A 22,452-nucleotide genomic window follows, 5' to 3' on the forward strand; every position below is an offset into this window, starting at 1 on the left:
ACAGATTAAAAATATTCTCCAGTTCCAAACATTAAAGTGTATCTAAACAGCAAAGTACTATATTGCAGCTTACCATTCCTTAGATGGAGTGGTTGTATTTCTTCTTTTTTCAGGCTTTTTTTCCCCTTTTATTTTTATATGGTAGTCCTGCAAATAACACACTTTTTACACTTCCAGTTTGGGAGCAGTAAAAGCACATGGCTGAACCGTGTTTTTGCCATCTCCCCAACCACTCTCCTTAAAGGGGTTGTAAACCCTTGGCGTTTTTCACCTTAATGCATTCTATGCATTAAGGTGAAAAACCTTCTTTTATTGTAGCAGCCCCCCAGTGCCCCTGTTTTTTACCTGAACCCTGTCTTTCCAGTGCCAGGAACGAGCACACCTGCTCTCACCGGTGTCTCAGGTCCTGATTGGATAGATTGATAGCAGCGCAGCCATTGGCTCCCGCTGCTGTCAATCAAATCCAATGACGCGGGGGGCGGGGTCGAGTCCTGCTATCTGTGTCAATGCACGCTGCAGCAGGATTTGGGAGCCCACCTGCATGGGTGTCCCTAGGGAAGTGCTTCCCCAGGGGGACACTCAATGCGGGGAGGAGCCAGGAACGCCGCTGAGGAACCCCAGAAGAGGAGGATTGGGACCACGCTGTGCAAAACCCTTGCACAGAGGAGGTAAGTACGACATGTATGTGTGGGTTGTGTTTTTTTTTTTTAATAAACCTTTAGTGTCACTTTAACCACTTGAGATCTGCGCTATAGCCGAATGACGGCTACAGCGCAGACCTGCTTTGCTGGGACGACGTCCATTGACGTCGTCCCGTGCACGAGCGGCCTGCGCGCCCCCTGCAGGGCGCGTGCAGTGCGCTCTGTAATCAGCGAGTCTATGAGACTCGCCTGATCACAGATCGGAGTAAGGGGTCAATCCCGACCCCTTAACACGCGATCAGCTGTCAGCCAATGACAGCTGATCATGTGATGTCAACAGAGCCGGTAATCGGCTATTTTTTCTCCTCGTGCTGACAGCGTGAGGAGGAAAAAAAAGCCGATCACCGGCGGCCGTGAGAGGGACATCAGTCCTCATCACGGAGATCTGCCACCAGATCACCTGTGCCCCCTGCCAGTGCCACCTAGCAATAGGCACCAGTGTCGCCTTCCAGTGCCCACAGTGCCACCTATCAGTGCCCACAGTCAGTGCCCCAACAACAGTGCTGCACATCAGTGCCACCTGTCAGTGCCCATCAGTGTCACCTACCAGTGCCGCCTTATCTGTGCCGCCCTAACTGTGCCTATCCGTGCCCATCAGTGAAGCCTATCAGTGCCCACCAGTGCCGCCTCATCAATGCATATCAATGAAGGAGAAAAATTACCCGTTTGCAAAATTTTATAACAAACTATAAAACATGATTTTTTTTTTTTCATCTTTTTTTGTTTGTTTAGCAAAAAATAAAAATCCCAGCTGTGATAAAAATTTAATTTGGGTACAGTGTTGTATGACCGCGCAATTGTCGTCATTCAAAGTGCGTCAGCGCTGAAAATTGGTCTGGGCAGGAGGGGGGGTTTAATTGCCCAGTAAGCAAGTGGTTAACGTGGAACTTAACTGGAAATGCTAACCTTCACCTTCCAGTGATGCTGCAGTTACATCCCTCACTAGTCGCTGTCATCTTCTCCCTTGGCTTCTTTTGGGTTTTCAGCCTCTTGATTGGCTAGAAGGGAAAGTTGACGTCATCCCACACATGCGAATAAGAGTCAGTCTTTCCGACACAGCTCTAGTGTAATGGGAATACATGCTGAGCATGCACAGATGCGGTGTACATTCAGTAGAGCAGGCACATACGTGTGTGTTCTCGCAGTAGAGACATAGCATGTCTCTTCTGTGATAAAAAAGCTGCCTGCATGCAGGCATTTGCAAATTAGGTTTAGTACCACTTTAAACTGCAAATGCAGCAGACAGGGGTGTATAGATGCCACAGCAGATTCTTTGCTTCTTGACTTCACGTTCCGTGGGCAAATGAAGATGAACGGAAAAACTCTGGACAGCCGCACTTCAAAGAAAATTTATTTTGCCTTTATTGAAAAATCGGGATCAGACTGTAAATGCCACAACAAAGTGATAGACGATCTGACGCGTTTTTAGCTATGAGTAAGCACTCTCCGTAGTGTGAAATCATTATTTCTAAAGTTGATAGTCATTCCCCTGCCGTATAAGTCTGGCAGAAATATGAAGTTGTTTTTTTTTTCCCAAAACCAGAGGGCTCAGAGTCTTCTTTTATTATTAATAAATACATGTCTTCTCCTTAATTTATCCTTGGCCTCCAGAGAAGGTCTGAGCTAAGTGCGGCCAATTAGCACCCTGACACTCCCCAAGGTGTTATCGCCCTGCGCTGATTGTATAAAGTGTGTGCTGCAAAGGAAGGTTTCTTTTGTATTTGAACTGTTAGTGTGTTGATTGATTAATGTAAGGGAATTACTGTGCCCCCTTGCATTGATGAACTGATAACTTAAACACCGCTTGGTGACTTGTACCCACAGGTAAGCGTATAATTAGGCTTACCAGTAGGTACAAGGAATATCTTCTAAACGTCGCTTGGGGGATATTCATTATTTCTGTGGCCGGTGAAGTCACCAGCGCATGCGCACTGTCCCTTTGCCGTGGCTGTGGCTACTGTGCACATGCGCGGGATTGTCCTTGCGGCTTGCCCATTCAAATGGCTAAAGCCCGTGAACTCGGAAGGAAGACCAAGTGAAGATTGAAGCCCTGACCTCGGTGATAGCACGCTGCTGGAGGGCTTCGTTTTAAGGTAGGTCTTCAATAATGTGTTAGTATGTGGTGCATACTAGCACATTATGACATTAAATTGCAGGGACCGGATTTTATTTTTTTATTTTTCAAAGGCTTTACTAGCGCTTTTTTTTTTTTTTTTTTAAGCTTTTTTCAGGTAGCAGGATAACGCCTTGTACACCCGATCAGAAGATCAGACAAAACATACCACTTTCAAATCGATCATATGATAATTTGATCGTTAGTACAATGGTAATAACATTTTTCTTGTACGATACCAAATAGTTCGATTTTTCTTTAATCAGCACAGTTTGTGTCTTAGAAAAATCAGAACAAGACTATGCATGTTTGGAAACAAAGAATACATTATTATACAATACATTACATCACTTCGGAAGTTGTATTCTGTCGTACAAGAATTTTTGTAAGTTGAGTAACCTTTTCATTTTCGACTATGGCTAGCATGCAAAACAAAATGGACGATAATTAGTTCACTATTCTCATCGTGTGTACGGGCTCAAGGGTTTACGTCAAGTTAAAGCGGTTTTAAATTGCGGATGTTCAAAAAAAAAAAACCTGCATCACATAATGGCACATTATGAAATACTCACCTTGGAACGAAGCCCTCCAGCACTGTAAAGTCACTGCTGAGAGGGCTGACATGTGTCCCCCTGTCTTTTTTCTGGGTTCGCAAGCTCCGGCTATGTGATTGGCCGGAGCCGCAATGACGTCACTTCTGTGCAGGAGCCCTCACTTCCGGCACAAAGCTCTGAAGTTCCGGTGTTCTGCCGAGAAAGTTCCGCTCGGCTGATAAGTTCCCCCCTCTACTGCGCAGGCGCTGCGCCTGCGCAGTAGGATCCGGCGGAAATAGCCGAAGCGGAATAGCTGAAAATCAGCTGTACACGGCGGCTGAAAGAGGGCCCCTCGCGGGCTCGCTTCGCTCGCCACGCTTCGGGCACGGCCTCGCTTCGCTCGGCTCTTTTAGATTCCCCCTCTAGGTCCACTTGGATGGTAGGGAAGGAACCTGGACCCAGAGCGCAGGCGCCGTGTACAGCTGATTGTCGATCTTGAGCTTCGGCTATCTCCGGCGGCTGTCAGGAGTTCGTACTGCGCAGGCGCTGCGCCTGCGCAGTACAGGGGGGGAACTTATCCGCCGAGGGAACTTATTCGGCAAGACACCGGCAAGGCAGTGTAAATATTTCCTAAGCTGTGCATGTTTAGGAGATATTAATTTTACCTACAGGTAAGCCTTATTATAGGCTTCCCTGTAGCTAAAAATGACCAAGCGGGGTTTACAATCGCTTTAAAGGTGAACTCTCTTATAAAGCAGTCCTAATGGCCACTGTTATCAGCAAAGTCTTTTTTTCCTTGTGCTCAGGCAATATTTGTACTAGAGTTATCTGCCATATTTGTATAGCTGCAGAACAGTGAGGTCTCTTACTTTAAGAGCTTTGAATCATTAAACATTGTGTACTGCCAAAACTTTCTTCAAGTGCCTGAAACAATTAGCCAGCCAAAGCTGGAAGCAAGTACCTATGGTGTTGGTGTCGTTCACTCTTGTTCTCTAGTTCCTCTCATTCTAGCAGTTGGGACAGTCACCATGAGCACAGTTCCAGCTGGAGAGAATGGTGGGAGTTTAATATAAGCAAGGACCACAGCTGATTACATATTGCAAACAAATCAGTAAGATCAGTTTAGTCTCATCAATTGGTCAGCTAAAATTCCATCAACGCCAGCCTATTCTAATGATGTACAGTATCTCACAAAAGTAAGTACACCCCTCATGTTTTTGTAAATATTTTATTATATCTTTTCATGTGAAAACACTGAAGAAATGACACTTTGCTACAATGTAAAGTATTGAGTGTACAGCTTGTATAACAGTGTAAACTTGCTGTCCCTTCAAAATAACTCAACACACAGCCATTAATGTCTAAACCGCTGACAACAAAAGTGAGTACACCCCTAAGTGAAAATGTCTAAATTGGGCCCAAAGTGTCAATATTTTGTGTGGCCACCATTATTTTACAGCACTGCCTTAACCCTCTTGGGCATGGTGTTCACCAGAGCTTCACGGGTTGTCACTGGAGTCCTCTTCTACTCCTTCATGACGACATCGCGGAGCTGGTGAATGTTTGAGACCTTGCGCTCCTCCACCTTCCGTTTTGAGTATGCCCCACAGATGCTCAATAGGGTTTAGGTCTGGAGACCTGGCCAGTCCATCACATTTACTCTCAGCTTCTTTAGCAAGGCAGTGGTCGTCTTGGAGGTGTGTTTTGGGTCGTTATCATGTTGGAATACTGCCCTGCGGCCCAGTCTCTGAAGGGAGGGGATCCTGCTTTGCTTCAGTATGTCACAGTACATGTTTGCATTCACAGTTCCCTCAGTGAACTGTAGCTCCCCAGTGCTGGTGTCTTGTCGAAAAAGTTCCCCTGGCGGATAAGGACCCCCCTGTACTGCGCAGGCGCAGCGCTTGCGCAGTACGGTGTCTTGCCGAAAAAGTTCCCCCGGCGGATAATGACCCCCACGTACTGCGCAGGCGCAGTACGAAGCACTACCAAGCCAAAAATAGCCGAACATACACAGCTGAGCGTCAGCTGTACACTGCGCCTGCGCACATTTAACACCACATTGTACCACATGCTCCCGATGCTACCAGACAGTGCCGCACGCTCCCGATTCTGCAAGGGGCGGATAATAAACACATTATCACAGTAATACACCCGCCCCTTGCAGAGTAGCAAGAGCATCGGGAGCATGCGGTAGCGTTGGCCACAATGTCTTGCTCATTGCGCAGGCTGTTCAGCTTCGGATATTTTCGGTGGCTCCCTTGTTGTTCGTACTGCGCAAGCGCTGCGCCTGCGCAGTACAGGGGGGTCATTATCCGCCGAGGGGAACTTTCTCGGCAGAACATCGGCAGCTCTCATCTAGCCTCAGACCATGACCCTCCCACCACCATGCTTGACTGTAGGCAAGACACACTTGTCTTTGTACTCCTCACCTGGTTGCCGCCACATACTCTTGACATCATCTGAACCAAATAAGTTTATCTTGGTTCCAGTTATCCATGTCCTTAGTCTGCTTGTCTTCAGCAAACTGTTTGCGGGCTTTCCTGTGCATCATCTTTAGAAGAGGCTTTCTTCTGGGACGACAGCCATGCAGACCAATTTGATGTAGTGTGCGGCGTATGGTCTGAGCATTGACATGCTGACCCCCCCCACCCCTTCAACCTCTGCAGCAATGCTGCCAGCACTCATACGTCTATTTCCCAAAGACAACCTCTGGATATGACGCTGAGCATGTGAACTCAGCTTCTTTGTTCGACCATGGCGAGGCCTGTTCTGAGTGGAACCTGTCCTGTTAAACCTCTGTATGGACTTGGCCACTGTGCTGCAGCTCAGTTTCAGGGTCTTGGTGATCTTCATATAGCCTATGTAGAGCAACAATTCTTTTTTTTTTTTTCAGATCCTCAGTTTTTTGCCATGAGGTGCTATGTTGAACTTCCAGTGACCAGTATAAGGGAGTGAGAGTGATAACACCACATTTAACACACCTGCTCCCCATTCACACCTGAGACCTTTTAACACTAACGTATCACATGACACCGGGGAGGGAAAATGGCTAATTGGGCACAATTTGGACATTTTCATTTAGGGGTGTACTCACTTTTGTTGCCAGCAGTTTAGACATTAATGGCTGTGTGTTGAGTTATTTTGAAGGGACAGCAAATCTACGCTGTTACAGAAGCTGTACACTCACTACTTTACATTGTAGCAAAGTGTCATATGTTCAGTGTTGTCACATGAAAAGATATAATAAAATATTTACAAAAATGTGAGGGGTGTACTCACTTTTGTGAGATACTGTATATCCAGAAGAAGAAGCCTAATTGGATAGCTGCCATTCCAGCAGGGATAAAGTTAAACTTTTATCATTGATCGTAGATACATTCTCACCACTACCCCTGCTGAGGATTTTTCCTCAAACAGCTATGGAGGGTCTTTGGAATATGCAGTATATGGTATTAGTGGCAGTGAGGCTTCCCCAGTTGGCTTGCATTGTACCAGATTAGTTGCCATTCTGTACATTACACAGTGCCCATTGTCATTTCAAGCACTAAGCTTTGCCATACCCACTACTCGCCCTCGTCGGAGTTAATGTTTGTCACGTAATAACTATATATGGGAACATTATTTATTAACTGTCATAAATCACATTCCTGTGGTCACAAGTGCGTTGTCCTCTGCCCGAGTCCCAGGGTTTGAGCAACATGAAACTATTTTGCAATAACAGTTACAATTGAAGATTGTAGATTCCATTTCTAAACCGGAAATTTAGTATGAGAATGTCCCTGCATGTATTACAAACCGCTCAATGCTGCAATTGAAATAATACATCAGCTTTCATTTATACTCCTACAGCAGGGTTTCTTAACCAGGGTTCCATGGAACCGTGGGGTTCCTTCAGAAGTTGCTAGAGGTTCCTTGAGGTCAATTTCTGCCTCTCAGATAAGTTCCTACTGACACATTGATCTTTTTAGCTATCTGTTAGGGGTTAATTCTTCCCAATGACCACAAGTGTGAGGAGCATTCTTCCCACTGACCATCACACTAATGTATCATGAGTTATAGATTTTTAGTTTTTAGCAAGGTTCCCGAGACTGAAGAATTATTTCAAGGGTTCTTCAGTGTTGAAAAGGTTGAGAAAGGCTGCTCTACAGAGTAGGAATAGCTTTAATCTATATAATACAAGAAAGACAGTTCAACCGTTTTATTCCTCTGTAGGATAGGTATGTAATTACCCAGCACCAGTGCCATGTCTCTTGGAAGGATGGTGGAGGTGGTAGTCATCATGGTTCAGCAGCGTTGTAACGCAGAGCTCCAGGTCTTGGATTAATAGACCTCTTTAGTGAAGGGAAAGAGGAGGTGGTCACAGTCTGTGTGACTAATGAACACCAAAAGGTCTTTCTGTATTTGGTAACCAGTAATCTGAAGCATAGACATCAGAGGACAGGCAGTAACATTTGTTACATATAGAAAGACAGGGATGGCTCACCGACCTAGTGCATTACCAGAGATAAAATGTATTTAAATAGTAAAAACAAGAGTCATACTTGCAAACAAACTTTTAAAAGAAGCTTGACAGTGCTCATAGCCCCCTCTCCATGGGAAGAAGGACGCTACTGTGCATCCAACCACATGATGCAGCATATGGTATAATTTGATGGCTTGGCATGGTGGACGGGGCTCACCCGGATGGGTGTGATGGGCCCTGGTGGGCGTCACTCAGACATGTGAATGGCCATATTTAGAGGGAACCTAGAGAAAGTTAGTCTGCTACTGCTAAGGCTCTGATGAAGAGGGTACTCCCTCGTAACGCATAAGCCGCCTTCGATACCATCTGGGTCCTCCTATATACCCGGTCCAGGTTGAAGGATGTCTAGAAGACACAGCTCTAAATTCTCTGAGCAATGTCAAGCTTCTTTTAAACGTTTGTGATTGTGACTCTTGTTTTTACTATTTAAATAAATTTTATCTCTGGTAATGCACTAGGTCGGTGCGCCCTCCCTGTCTTTCTACATGTTTCAGCTCCAAGGACACCCACTGTTCTGAGGAACAGACAGCAAGACTTTTGACTTTCCATATTTAGTCCAAAGGGCTGGCTACACCACATACATATGGACTAGGTTCCTAAGCGCAGGAGATTGCTTTGTGTTGTTTGGAGTAACATTTGTTAGGATGGATAGAGGAAAAAAAGGGGCACTTTGTGGCGTGGTAATGTTTTTTCTGAGAAATATCGAATGCATTTCAGGGTTCTTGTGACCCTCCATTAGGTCTACAATAAATGCATGAATAAATGTAAAATAAAAAAAAAATATATATATATATATATATATATATATATATATATATATATATATATATATATATATATATATATATATATATATATATATATATATATATATATATAACTAAATAGCAATTTTATTTCTTATATTTACTGTTTAAATATTCATGTATACATTTGCTGCAAGCCTAATGAAGGGGATCAGAGGCGGCTCTCTAATTAGGCAAATATGGTGGCCGCCTAAGGCCTCGCACTCCCAGGGGCCTCGGGGCCGCTTAATATGCCTAACGCGTGTGTGGGAGTTGCAGGGAATTTCCCCCGGTCGGTGTCCCCGTCTTGCGTCCGGGGCCGCAAGTCGTTTTCCCCACCCAGGGGCGGACTGTCACTGACCACTTCCTGAGGTCAGAGGGTCAGTGGGTTGCTACCATGTACTCCTCTCCCCCGGCTCCTCCCTCCTGTCGTGCACCGCGGATCTCTGACTCCGGTACTGGCCCGACACACATCCCGAGTGGGGCCTCATGTCTAAGATTTGCCTAAGGCCTCACAAAGCCTAGAGCCGCCTCTGAAGGGGATGCAAGATCCCAAAACATGTTGGCAGTTTCTCAATAAACTCCATTGAAGATTCGATACAGTCCTTTTGAATTCCATTTCCTGGTCCATCCATACTACTACCCTTGCTTGATGTGCACTTGTGTTGCTGGGTTTCATCCTCCCATAGGGTAGTCCTGGCTGTGTCAGGGGCTCTGTACATTCTTTAAACAGTACAGGGTTAGCCATAACCTTCTGTTTCTATTACTGTACATTTTAATATATCTTTATTCTTCCCAAAAGAGTCTGCCGTATCCCCAGTCCAGTGCCTGATGTTATTGTAATGTAATTTATTATAGATGGTGATTGACAGCCTGTGTCTGGAGAACATCTGACAGAAGCTGCAGCTATATAAAGAAACACAATTTAATAAACTTTGTAGATCTGTTTTAGGATGACCTCTACAACATGGAGAAAATTGGTACCAGCATAGGATGGGTCTTTGCTTGGAAGTTCAGTGTATTCTGCCAGTAATCGGGCATATCTGCAGAAAACTAGTACAGTATTGATTGAGAGAGATTTAGCTGTAAAATTTATCAATAAAATTGATGCATTCGGCCAGTGATATGTCTTATGAGGAGTAGGCCTCAGATAGCAGTTGGATGTATTATTTGTTGGAGATCTTTGGCTGTGTGACCAGGGTCAGATCCAAAAGAGGGTCATCTAATGTCTGCAACAACATCATTCAGGCACTTTTCCTGTTTCTTCATGTGGTTATAGATGGCCCAGCACTGACCTTGTTTTAATGACCAATATGACACTAGGGAACAAGGCAGGCCACTTAGGTCTACCTTAGGAGGTGACAACATACATTTCCACAGCCAGAAGTGATAATTATGATTCACAGATTTTCCAGCTTGATGAGTACTGTACAGTATAAACTGGCATATCTGAGTGAAATGGCAGCAGGAAACGTCTGTGTGCCACACTGTGTGTTGATGGATTATGTCAGTGTTGGCAAGATGCAGAATATACAGAGTGCATGCCAACAGGTGTTTTCATGGGACCTCTTGGCTACAAGAATTATACAAGTAGCACTTGCCTGGATACGACCAAACAGGGAGACCTGTCCTTCTCCTTCTCTTTGCTGTGACTCGTGTATGGGGAGTCCCTAGACAACATCCATAGATACTTTACAATGTGTGTTATTAAACAGTTTCTAAAGCTGCCTATCTCCTAGTCAGAATTCAAATAAATAATTGACTTTTGTGAAGCAGGGGAGGCCACACTGAATGAAATGTGTCCTGTGCGCGCCGAATCGTTCAAATTTCAATCAGTGTATGGCCAGCTTCAATCTCCAAAAAAAAACAAAAAAAAAACAAATGCAAAATCAGTGCACAATCTTTCCTGAAAAAATAAAATAGTGTAAAATCTCAATATAAATACTGATAAAACTCCAAAAATAAGGTAAGCTACAAATCAAGAATAGGATAGAATGGGGCCTTAGAAACAGTGGGGTTGATTTACTAAAACTGGAGAGTGCAAAATCTGGGGCAGCTGTGCATGGTAGCCAGTCAGCTTCTTACTTCAGTTCAATTAACCAATTCAATACAGGACTTTCCCCCCTTCCTGCCCAGTCCAATTTTCAGCTTTCAGCGCTATAACATTTTGGATGACAATTGTGGCCATGCAACGCTGTACCCAAACAAAAAAAAAAATTGCACTACAAATAAAGACAGAAAATTTTGAAGGAAAAAATGTTTTCTTCGTTCCTATTACAAAACTTTGTAAATAAGTAATTTTTCTCCTTCACTGAGGTGGCACTGATGATGAGGCACTTAAATGCAGTACTGTGTACTATGGGCACTCATAGGTGGCACTGGAGGGCACTGATAGGCAGCACTGACAGGCATCACTGATGGGCACAGAGTGCCATCAATAATGGGTTCTAGGGTGGGCATCCTCCGTGGGTCTGCACTGATAATCAATGTGCTGATTATCAGCGCAGACCCCCCTCCCCCCCCCTGTCAGGAGAGCAGCTGTTTGGCTCTCCTTTACTCTTTCAGTGCAAGTAGAGGAAAAGCCAATACACCGCTTTTCCTGTTTACACTGTGATCAGCTGTGATTGGACACAGCTGATAATGTGGTAAAGAGCCTACGTAATAGACTCTTTACCTAGATTGGAGATGTGGTGTGTCAGACTGATGCACCACACCATCGATCGCCGTGCTGCGGCTTATCATTATTACGTTATATGACGCCCAGTCAGGATAACAGATCCACTTTCCGGTCGTCATCTTACTATGTGGCAAGCGGGAAGTGGTTGAAGTGATTCTAAAGTCTGTTTTGTTTTTGTTTAAAATTAACAAACATGTCATACTTGCATGCTCTGTGAAGTGGTTTTGCACAGAGCAGCCCAGATCCTCCTCTTCTCAGGTCCCTCGCTGGAACTTCTGGCCCCTCCTTCTTATCTGGTGCCCCCACAGCAAGCAGCTTGCTGTGAAGGCACCCGAGCCGAGCCGCTGCTGTGTTTCCATTCAGACCGGAGCCGTGGTTCAGCCCCACTCCCTCCCTCTCTCCTTATTGGCTGGCTGACTGACTTTGACAGCAGCCAGGCCAATAGTGCCGCGATGCCATCTCTGCCATCTCCGCCAATTAGGAGGTAGAGTCTTGGACAGCGGAGAAACACTCCTGCAATATCGCTGGATCCAGATGGGGCTCAGGTAAGTTTTAGGGGGGCTGAGGGGGCTGCTGCACAATGAAGGTTTTTTATCTTGATGCATTAAGATAATGTCTTCTGACTTGACAGCCTCTTCAAGCTTTGACAATAAACCCTGGAAGCTGATTGGTTTCTATGCAGAGCTGCATCAGAATTTGCACTCACCGGTTTTAGTAAATCAACCCCTATGGTCTTGCTGCAACTAAAATGGTATAGGGAAAAAACCACAAAGATAACATAGGTGAAATGCTTATGCTAGGTACACATCGGTTATATTATTGTTCAGCCCAGCGGGCTAAAGGAAGAAAAAACAAAACAAAAACGGAGGTGCTCGAAAGCAGCTCGCTGTACTCACTATCTGATGTTAGTACAGCGATCTCCCCGCTGAACTATTGTGTTCTGACAGGGGGACTTCTCCCCTGCCAGAACACACTAGTCAGCATTCGCAGCCATTGGTTAAGATCGCTGACGAATGCCGATCAGCAGATGTTTGTCGGGGCATGCCCCTTCAACAGAAGCCAGATGTTCAGGGATTAACAGTCCCTGATATGATGTAGTAAATGACAGTCCTTCATATAAACATTCTTCCTATAAGAAATTTAAACCTCGGGGAAAAAAAAGGTGTTTATACAAATGTACTCCAGTAGAAAAGTGTTTTAGATGACAGATGGTGTGTGCTTAGACCCAGTGGCTCTAGGATGGGATGCACATAATGCACTAGTATAGTTGCACTTGCTTATCAACAGGCAACACTATTAAAATAGAACACCGCAGTTAAAAAAGGAACTGGAGCGTGGCCATCAGTCCAAACAGATGTCACGTGTATCTCTTGCTGCCCTTCATGCATTTGCAGCAACTTGCTTTCAGCTTATCTGTCTCCGAAGTGAGGGGCATTCCCGTCTTTGGAAAGTTGTCACCAGAAAAAGTGCCGATATTGGAAGAGTTCCTCCTGTTCTTGCTGTGATGACATTGTTCACCAGGACAAATAAAGAAGGTAAATCTTCTAAGCGGGACACGGATATTTTATATGGGTCAAAAGAAAACGTTTTTTGAGAGTGTGGAAACATTAGAACCTCTGTTAGAACGTCTCCAAAATAATAAAAACCTAATGTTTCCACACTTTCTCAAAAATCTTTGGTCTTTGATCAACTTAAAATGATTCCACTTTAATCGTCCAATACTTGAATGTAACGTTATGCATGTCATATTGTATTGATGACCTGTTCATACAATCAGACAGAAAAATTCCAGCCTGATGTTGTCTTTGGAAATGGGAGATATTTCTCTGCTGTCAGACAGTCAGTGATAGTGACCCAAAAATCATGCAACGCTGTTAAACTGATATTCAGCTCATACTGGTTACTTCACATCCATGCACATTATTATGGTAGTTCTTTTACATTTATTGACACTATTTTTCTAATTATTCCTTGTGATTCACTGGACTAATTTTTTTTATATATTTATTTTTTCTTCTTTTCAATATACAAATGCCATACTGGTGACCCCACAATAGGGATAAAACTTTTTCGCAGAAGGGAATTTAACATGACTCGTGGCCAAAATTAGAAGAAAAGAGGTTTAACTTTAAACTACATAAAGGGTTCTTTACTGTAAGAGCGGTAAGGATGTGGAATTCCCTTCCACAGGCGGTGGTCTCAGCAGGGGCGTCGATAGTTTCAAGAAACTATTAGATAAGCACCTGAACAACTGCAACATACAGGGCTATACAATGTAATACCGACATATAATCACACACACAGGTTGGACTTGATGAACTTGTGTCTGTTTTTTCAACCTTGCCTACTATGTAACTATCACATTTTTTAAAAGATTGATGAAAAATGACTGACATATACTGTAAAAATGTAAGAGATCATGCAAGCAATTTGGATTGTGTTTTCCTGACTCGTTTTAGAGGACGGACGCACAATTCCTGACACCGGGGCATACCTCTTTGGCCCTCCTTCCAGTTGCATTCATCATACCTGTTGATTGCACCCTCAGGAATGGGGATTGCTCCAGACACATCCATTTTTCTTCCTTATCTCTCTTCTCCATTCTTTTTTCTGCTTTTCCTTTCTATCTTTTCTCCTACTTTATTTGTGACGTATCAGGTTTAGGTTTAAAATATGAATGGCATATGATTGTCCCATTTTTCTCAAGCCGTCCCCCTCGGGGGGGGTAGGCAGTCTAAATCTACACGGCATTCTGCCGCATGCAAGACTTTTTTGATTGCATAACTCTGTCAGGGTTTTATGTGTCTTTTGGCATTCTACTGATTTTTCTCATTGTTCTACATTGCAATATCCTTTTTAATTGTTTTAATTTTTTGCATGCATTATTCTGACCTGATGCATGTTGCCCCCCCCTCCCCCCCCCCCCATCCTATTTGTGGCGGTTTCTTGTTTTTTCCTATACATACTGTGCATTTTGTGGAACCAAAAAAGATCATACAAGGCCAGTACATACCCTACATTTTGATCAGACAAGAAAATAAAACGTATGAAACAGTGGCAGATGCTGGACAGGCAGACTTCCTGCCGACCAGCATTCTCCAGCGATATCTGTCGGCCTATTGGAAAATTAAGATTTTTCACATGGGATCTTGTAGCTGGGGCTGGCGCCACCACTTATGGTGTAGAAAATTGAAAATAGAAAATTTAGTATCCAAGTGTAGCAGATTGTGAAGTCATTTGTGTCGGTGCTCTGAGTCACAATGGAAGAATTTATTGTTGGTGACATTGATATTGTATGCCGATGAAATCTTTCCTTGCTCATGTGATAAGAGGTTGAAGAACTGCATTGTGGAAAATTGTGCTCACAGCTAACTGCAAAAACGTCCCAACATGTGACTTATTACACAACACCCAGCAAAGATTACACTGCAAGACATTTTCCTGTATCCTTTATTACGTCATTGCAGAGTCTCTGAAACTTGGCACACACAATCAGATTTCATGTTTTCAGAAAAGCGATGACCTCGTCTGAACGGAAAATAGACTCTCTAATGGGAATGTGCAGTTTTTTTTTTTATGCCACTTTACTTGCTTAATGACTTTATGACTTTATACATGTGTTTATAGATATGGATGCATCTGCATGAAAGTCTGCCAGGCCAGACTGGTGAAAATCACAATCTAAAGGGGTACTCTAGCCCTAAGCCTCATTAAATTCATTTATTTTTAATTACCTATGTGAATGAAGTTTAACCACTTCTCTACCAGGGCACCTTTACAGTCCCCTAAAAGTACAGAGCCACCTGGGTCATTTTTACATAATAGCCAGGAGCAGGCTGAACAAAACGGTAAAAGCTCATAGCTGCTGCTGCCGCCATGAGCTTGGTTTTTAACTCCTTGAGTACCAGGATGTTTTAAACATACTATGTTATACAAATGTTTAAAGTGACATTAAGCTCTGGTTTAAAAAAAAATCTATTCACGAATGTGCTTTTAATTCAAAAAAGTACCTTCTGTTGATCTTACCCTCCTCCCTAAATTATTTTTATTTTATTTTTTTACTGCTGTAATCTGACCTCCAGTTAGAGGGTGGCTATGTTCATTGTCCAAAGCCCCATTGTATGTAGGAAGGCAGCCACCCTCTCTTGCTTACCCCCAAGATAGACTATGAGATTTTTTATAATTTTTTTGCCAAACGGGTTCATTATTGATCTTAAAACAAACCAGATCAGATACAGATGCATGCTGGTGGCAGTCACCCATAGTATACATATTGATTACATTGAGAATTATTCGCTTGTGAAACCGCAAAATTAGAACAAATATATAGACATCCCAGCTGTTGACATATAAAACATAGCACAAGCCGCAACTGAACAAGTTCACGCTGGCTAAGTCCGGGGGTGTCCAGCCACGGTACCCATAGCCTTTCAAACTTTCATGAGCATCCCCTGTGTTGGTATACATATTTTTTTTAAATAAGGGTATGGCCCATGTGTGATACCCACATTTGATGTGAAGGAGGGTCAGGTGATTTCCAGACTAAAAATTTTTTTTTTTGGGCCTGGAAGAATCCGCAACTAACCACCACTCTCATGGGCTCCTCCAGTATGAGATTGCTTAACCTACCTAACGCAATATTTAGGGTCTAACGGGACAGAGGATTGGAATACCCTATCAAGGGTACCCAACATAGCCGTTAAATAACGGTGCGATTTGGGGCATCTCCAGAGAAGGTGAATGAGGTCACCTCTGTCCTGTTTACATCTATAGCACAGGGGGTCAGCGAGTATTCCCATTTTGTACAGTTTAGCAGGTGTGAAATGGGATCTCAGTACTATGTGTAACTGGGACAACTAGTTACCACTGCCTGCAGCGCATCTCTCCACTGATCACCAGACTGTAATCCTACATCCTCCTCCCATCCTTTGATGGGGCGATTAGTCCAAATAAGGGATCTGAAAATAGATTGAACTATTCTGAAGGTTTTTAAGGGGACTACCACTGGCGCATTATACAATGGATACAGCAGTTGGGACATCAAAATAATTTTTATTAAATTGATCCTGCATGCTACGGACAGTCGCAGCTCACTCCAGGTGTTCACTCTATCTCTAAACCTGGACAGTGAGGGATGTATATTGAGGCGGCAATAGTCCAATATGTTAGAGGTAACATGAATCCCCAGATATTTAAATGCGATGGTAATTTAAAGAGACAAAAAAGCAGGACTTTTAAGGTACCAAAATATATCAATTTTTTATTCTATAACCATTTTAAAAAGAAGGGTAATAAAATTGATCACATAAACATGCGTTTTCATACAACATTGCAGCCACTTCGGCTCTACATGTTTCGCCCCGAAGAGCTTCCTCAGGAATCTTTAGAGTGCTGCATAAGGTTGATACTATGGATAAAGACAACAAACATTTATGAACATTTGCAAAATATTACATACCGATATATAAATTGCATAACATTAATTGGTATATTATTTCATGATATTAAATAACTTTTCACATAAATCAATAAACAGTGAATCAAAGGGATAGGCCTACCAGATGCTTAAAAACCAGGACTTGACGAGTCAATTATGTACAGAAGTTCCAGTGCATAATGAGGCTTGTAGGATGTAAGCGTGACCATAGAGGGTAGAAAATTTGGAAAAACCTACAATATATAAGGAGTAGCTGAGTAACCCAACCCTTCTGGACAGGGAAAGAGCTACCTGTGTATACAACAATTATCTTAGTTGTATTATGCTATAACCAATTGGTTCACTTTTTCACTGAAAGGAATAACCAGCTGATGGAGAGGGGAAAGAAAGGGGAAAGCATTGATGGTATATGCAGGATAGGACACCCCAGATGATATAAATCAAAGGATCACCACCAGGAATCCCCTCCAATGCAAATGCTTAATGAAAACCACCTTTTAATCCGAATCCAACCTAGAAAGATTAATAAATATATACAGATATTTTAATATCTGATATTCCAATTGCTTAAGGCATGGCAAGGACCCAGCACATAGAACACCCGAAAGGGGGAGACTTGGTACATATCCATCACTCAGGAGGCAGACAAACCACCCCTGTCTCAGATGGATAACCCCACAAGGGTGATCATCTGGGCCCAACCAGCCCTCAAGCAAACTTTAGAAAAAATGTATCTAAGTCTGAAGGCTCTTACCTCTCAAGGGTGATAGCCACAATATGGGTTTGGGGGAGATGTCGTCTGACATCACCAAGGGGACACGGACGCTTGATTAATGCTGACACGCATGCGATAACCCACCACGGCGGATGTGACGTCATGACACAGGGATGACATCGCCATCTTGGAAGATCCCTGCCCATAGTTCACATGGAGGTTGCTTGGTGTCCACCTCTTTTCAGTGAGGTAGGCTCTTAGATGGTTGTGGATTAAGTGTTCTAAAAGTTTAGCAGTAAATAGGAGCAAGAAGATGGGTCTTGAGTAGTTCAGGTTGGTAGGGTGCAGTGAAGGCTTTTTAGGTGTGGGGTGATCTGTGCATGCTTTGGTGGGGGGAGTTGCCAGTAGAGAGGGAGAGATAGAAGATGTGAGTGCATAGGATAGAGGTAGAGGATGACCTTTTAGTTGCGAGGTAACCTCTTCTGTAGTAGCCGAGTCAAAAGAGAAAAGTATTGAATGTGCTGTTAGACAGGATATGTTAAAATGGAGCTCCACCCAAAGGGGAAGTTCCAATTTAAGGCCCCCTCCCTCACTCCTGGTAAAGATATGGCATTTTTGTGGTGCAGGTACCTGATTCTGAAAGGTACCCGCTCCCATTTCCCCTGAAGTTCTCCATCTATTCCCCCCCCCCCCTCCCTTTCCGCAGTCTTCTGGAACACAAATTCTGTTTTTAAAGTGATTAGCCATCTCTTGGGCAGTGAGCGATTTTAGGAGGTGGTGGGGAACAAAGTGGAGAGTTAAAGGTAGAGATCAGCCAACAAGGAATGGATTACAAATGAGATTTTGTCATAAAGGTGGTCAGTAGTAGAATAGAGAAGCAAAGCGAAGGATTAAAGTGGATAGGATTTCAACAGGTACTCGTTTAATGCTTGGAGGGATAGGATAGGTGGTTGAAGACAAGGACTCTGTGAAACTTATGAGGTTGTGATCAGAGATGGCAAAGGGGGTTTTGGCTAGGTTGCCAGGAGTGCAGAGATGGGAGAATACTGGATCAAGGATGTTGCCATTGAAGCAGTATTAAACAAGCAAATATTTATTATATTTATTATATTGCAGCTTACCAATCTTTGATGTGATGGCTGCACTTATTTTCTTTTTAAGGCTTTCTTCAATTTTCATCTGGTGATCTGGCCGGTAAGTCTGTTGTTTTTCAAAAGAACAAGCTCTCTTGTAGATGTATCAGTTTATAGAGATGAGACAAACCATTTAACACTGGCAGAGGTGCTGACAATGACCAGTTTTATTTTTTTATGTAAAACCTTTTTCTTCCCAAAAGAAAAAAAAGATTAGCTGTAACTGCTTATCAAGAATTGGTGGGAGTTTGGTGTCAATCTGCTATGCGTATTTAAATCTGCTAGTACAACCAACACTTCCCTCCCTCCAAACTGATAATGCTGTAAAAATGTGCCCACTGTGCTCATTCATCCAGAGTGGGGGCATTTTAATACAAGAGGTTTGGTACTGGCAAGTTCACCAGGTGAAAACTAGAGGGGGGGGGGGGGCATAACAAATAGAAAACTAATTGAGCCAACACACCACCACATCTAATGATTGTTAAGCTACAATATATTCTGTTTTTGGTTTTGCCTTTACTGCCGCTTTAACAGGCATATTAAAGTCACCAAGAATGATAGTAGGTATTTCAGAAGAGAGAAATATGGTAACCAGACAGAGAAGACATCAAGAAAGCATGATACCGGTCCAGGAGGCCGATAAATCACTGCCATCCTCGGAGAAATTGGAGAAAACAGATGAATAAAGTCAGTCTCAAGAGGAGAGGGGTAGAGAAGGAGGTTTAGGAAGAACTTGGCAGGTGCTCAGTGGGGATAAAAGGAATCCAACTCCACCTCCTTTTCATCCACTGGGTCTGGGTGAGTGAGTCGTCCAGTGGAGGCCACGGTGGGAGAGGGCAGCAGAAAAAGCAGGGTCAGATTCTTGAAACCAGATTTCAGTAATGGCAAGTTTGTTAAAGGAGTGGGAGATACAGACAGAGCGGACATTCCAGAGAGCACATGAGAAGGGGATAGAAATTAAACCGAGTGGATTGCAACTGTTGCCAGAGGAGGAAGGGTGCTAGCTGTGGGGGTTGCAGTTAGAGAACAGGGGGCTTAGGGGAAATACCCCCAGAAATGAGAAGAAGGAGGGTGAGGAAAGTAAGGAAAGTACCTCACTGTCCTAATGTTTTGGTCAGCATGTGGGGACACACGTGCACACACACACACCAACACTATATATTCAGCAGGTAACACAAGTATTAAAGACGTCACCATTTTTCTAGGTAAATATATTTCTTTTACGAAGGAATTTTATTGCAAAGAAATTCGACAAATTAGTTCAACAATGAGATGGTTACATCTAACATCGCATAATGGAAAAATCCCAACAGAGGGACGCAAAAAGAATGTTACATAATTCCCTAATGCAGTATAACATACTGAATGAAGTCCTTAAGTCCTTGATGAAGAAACCTTGATACTCCAGACTGTAGTGCATGGTGAACTAAAATCTAGCCACCCAAACTTGTTAATGAAGAACACATAACAGTTCAGCTGGTGGAGATTGGATATCTATGTAAATAAGTATACGATATACTAATGAAAAGATGTGATCATTGTAACCATCCTCACCAAAACCACGCCCGATGGCCTGGTGGGTTATAAAGACAATTCTACATTAAAACAAGGGCTTATGCAAAAACTAGAAAATAGAGGGAGACGGAAAAGAGCCAATAGGAGAGGGGAAAGAAGGGGAGGAGTCCAACTGGGTGTGCAATAAGTGATATAGGTAAATACATTTCTAAAGGTGCTCTTGACATAAAAAATTCACAACATGTCGGTAACAACCCATGCAATCCATACATACAAAGAATCTAAAACAAGTTCAGAAATTAAGTTATGTGTAATAAAATGGAATGACACAGGGAAAAAGTATTGAACACGCTAACTGAAATTTATTTAATACTTTGTACGAAATCCTTTGTTGGTAATGACAGCTTCAACTTGCCTCCTGTATGGAGAAACCAGTCTCATGCATTTCTTAGATGTGATTTTGGAGCATTCTTTCACACAAACCGTAGGCCTCTTCTGTGAACTCTGATCTTTAGTTCTTTCCATAGACTTTCTTTTGGATTCAAGTCAGATGATTAGCTGGGCCATTCTAGCAGTTTTATTTTCTTTCTTTGAAACCAATTGAGAGTTTCCTTGGCTTTGTGTTTGGGATCATTGCCTTGCTGAATTGTCCACCTTTGTTTCATCTTCATCGTCCTGGTAGATGGCAGAAGGTCTTGGTAAATTTTTCAGTTGATCCTTCCTTTAATGACATGTTTGCCAGTACCGTATGCTGAAAAACAGCCCTATACCATGATGTTGCCACCTCCAAACTTTACTGTTGGTATGGTGTTTTTGGGGTGAGGTGCAGTGCCAAACATGGTGGGTACTATGGCATCCAAAGCGTTACGTTTTGGTCTCTTCTGACCAGACTATATTCCCCCAGTATTTCACAGGTTTGTCTAAATGTTGTGCAGCAAACTTTAAGCGAGCTTAAACATGCTTTTTCTTCAATAATAGAGTCTTGCGTGGTGAGCGTACATACAGGCCATGGCGGTTGAGTGCATTACTTATTGTTTTCTTTGAAACAACTGTACCTACTACTGCGTTTCCCCGAAAATAAGACCAGGTCTTATTAATGTTGGCTACAAAAAACACACTAGGGCTTATTTTCAGGGGATGTGTTATTTATTTACAGTATGTACAATGATCTTAAAGTGGTTGTAACTGTAAAAAAATTAGAGAGCGAGAGAGAAAAGTATTCAGACCCCCAAAAGTTTTTCACTCTTTGTTATATTGCAGCCATTTGCTAAAATCATTTAGGTTCAGTTTTTTTTCCTCATTAATGTACACACAGCACCCCATATTGACAGAAAAACACAGAATTGTTGACATTTTTGCAGATTTATTAAAAAAGAAAAACTGAAATATCACATGGTCCTAAGTATGCAGACCCTTTGCTGTGACACTCATATATTTAACTCAGGTGCTGTCCATTTCTTCTGATCATCCTTGAGATGGTTCTACACCTTCATTTGAGTCCAGCTGAATACTGCAGAGGGAGGGGACGCTGACATCACTGGAGAGGAGAAGATCTCTGGCGGGTCACCTGAGAACCCAGCGGAGCTGTAAATAAGTTATTTTCTACAATAAAGTTGCACAAGGAGACGCGCTGCACATTATATCATCTTTTTACAAAACGGATTACATGTTTTTACAAGGACTTTAACTAGGGCTTATTTTCAGGGTAGGGCTTATATTGCAGCCATCCCTGAAAATAATGCTAGAGCTTATTTTCGGGGAAACAGGGTAATTCCATGTCTTTCTGAAGCTCTCCATATGGTCCTTGGCTCTTGGACAACTCCTGTTAATTCTTTTCACTCCTCTGTCAGAAATCTTCCGAGGAACACCTGGTCATGCCCGGTTTATGGTGAAATTATGTTCTTTCCATCATTATGGCCCCAACAGTGCTCCATGAAACATTCAGAGGTTTAGAAATCTTTCTGTAACCAATGCCTTCAGTGTGTTTTGCAACAATAAGGTTTAGAGAGCTCTTTGCTTTTACCCATCATATGATGTTTCTTGTGTGACACCTTGGTAATGAGACACCTTTTTTATACAGTTCAACTACCTTTTGCCGCAGATCCTTTGACAATTCTTTTGCTTTCCCCATGACTCAGAAACGTCAGTGCAGCACTGGATGAAAGATGCAAGGGTCTGTCAGGAGTCGAGAAACTCATTGACAGAAACGTTTTTGCGTTATCATTCATATTCTCAGAAAATGTCCAAGAATTCATACATTCTGCCAGGGTATGTAAACTTATGAGTACAACTGTATATAAAAAAATACTAGGGATGCACCA

The 22,452-nt window shown here is 42.9% G+C and overlaps 1 protein-coding gene across 3 annotated transcripts in view; it reads left to right on the forward strand.

The window, feature by feature from the left end:
- Window positions 1-22,452, forward strand: part of STOM (stomatin) — a 79,666-nt gene that overhangs the window by 18,848 nt on the left and 38,366 nt on the right. The window contains exon 1 of one of the 3 annotated variants that reach the window (XM_073599544.1): window positions 12,671-12,866. The exons of the other annotated variants lie outside the window; for them this stretch is intronic. Within the exon in view, the coding sequence (XP_073455645.1) occupies window positions 12,686-12,866 (181 nt within the window). The 5' untranslated portion in view covers window positions 12,671-12,685. Of the gene's footprint in view, window positions 1-12,670; window positions 12,867-22,452 lie in introns of those variants that run through there. 3 annotated transcript variants of the gene reach the window in all.

Source organism: Aquarana catesbeiana, linkage group LG09, assembly GCF_042186555.1.
Source record: "Aquarana catesbeiana isolate 2022-GZ linkage group LG09, ASM4218655v1, whole genome shotgun sequence".
NCBI lineage: Eukaryota > Metazoa > Chordata > Amphibia > Anura > Ranidae > Aquarana > Aquarana catesbeiana.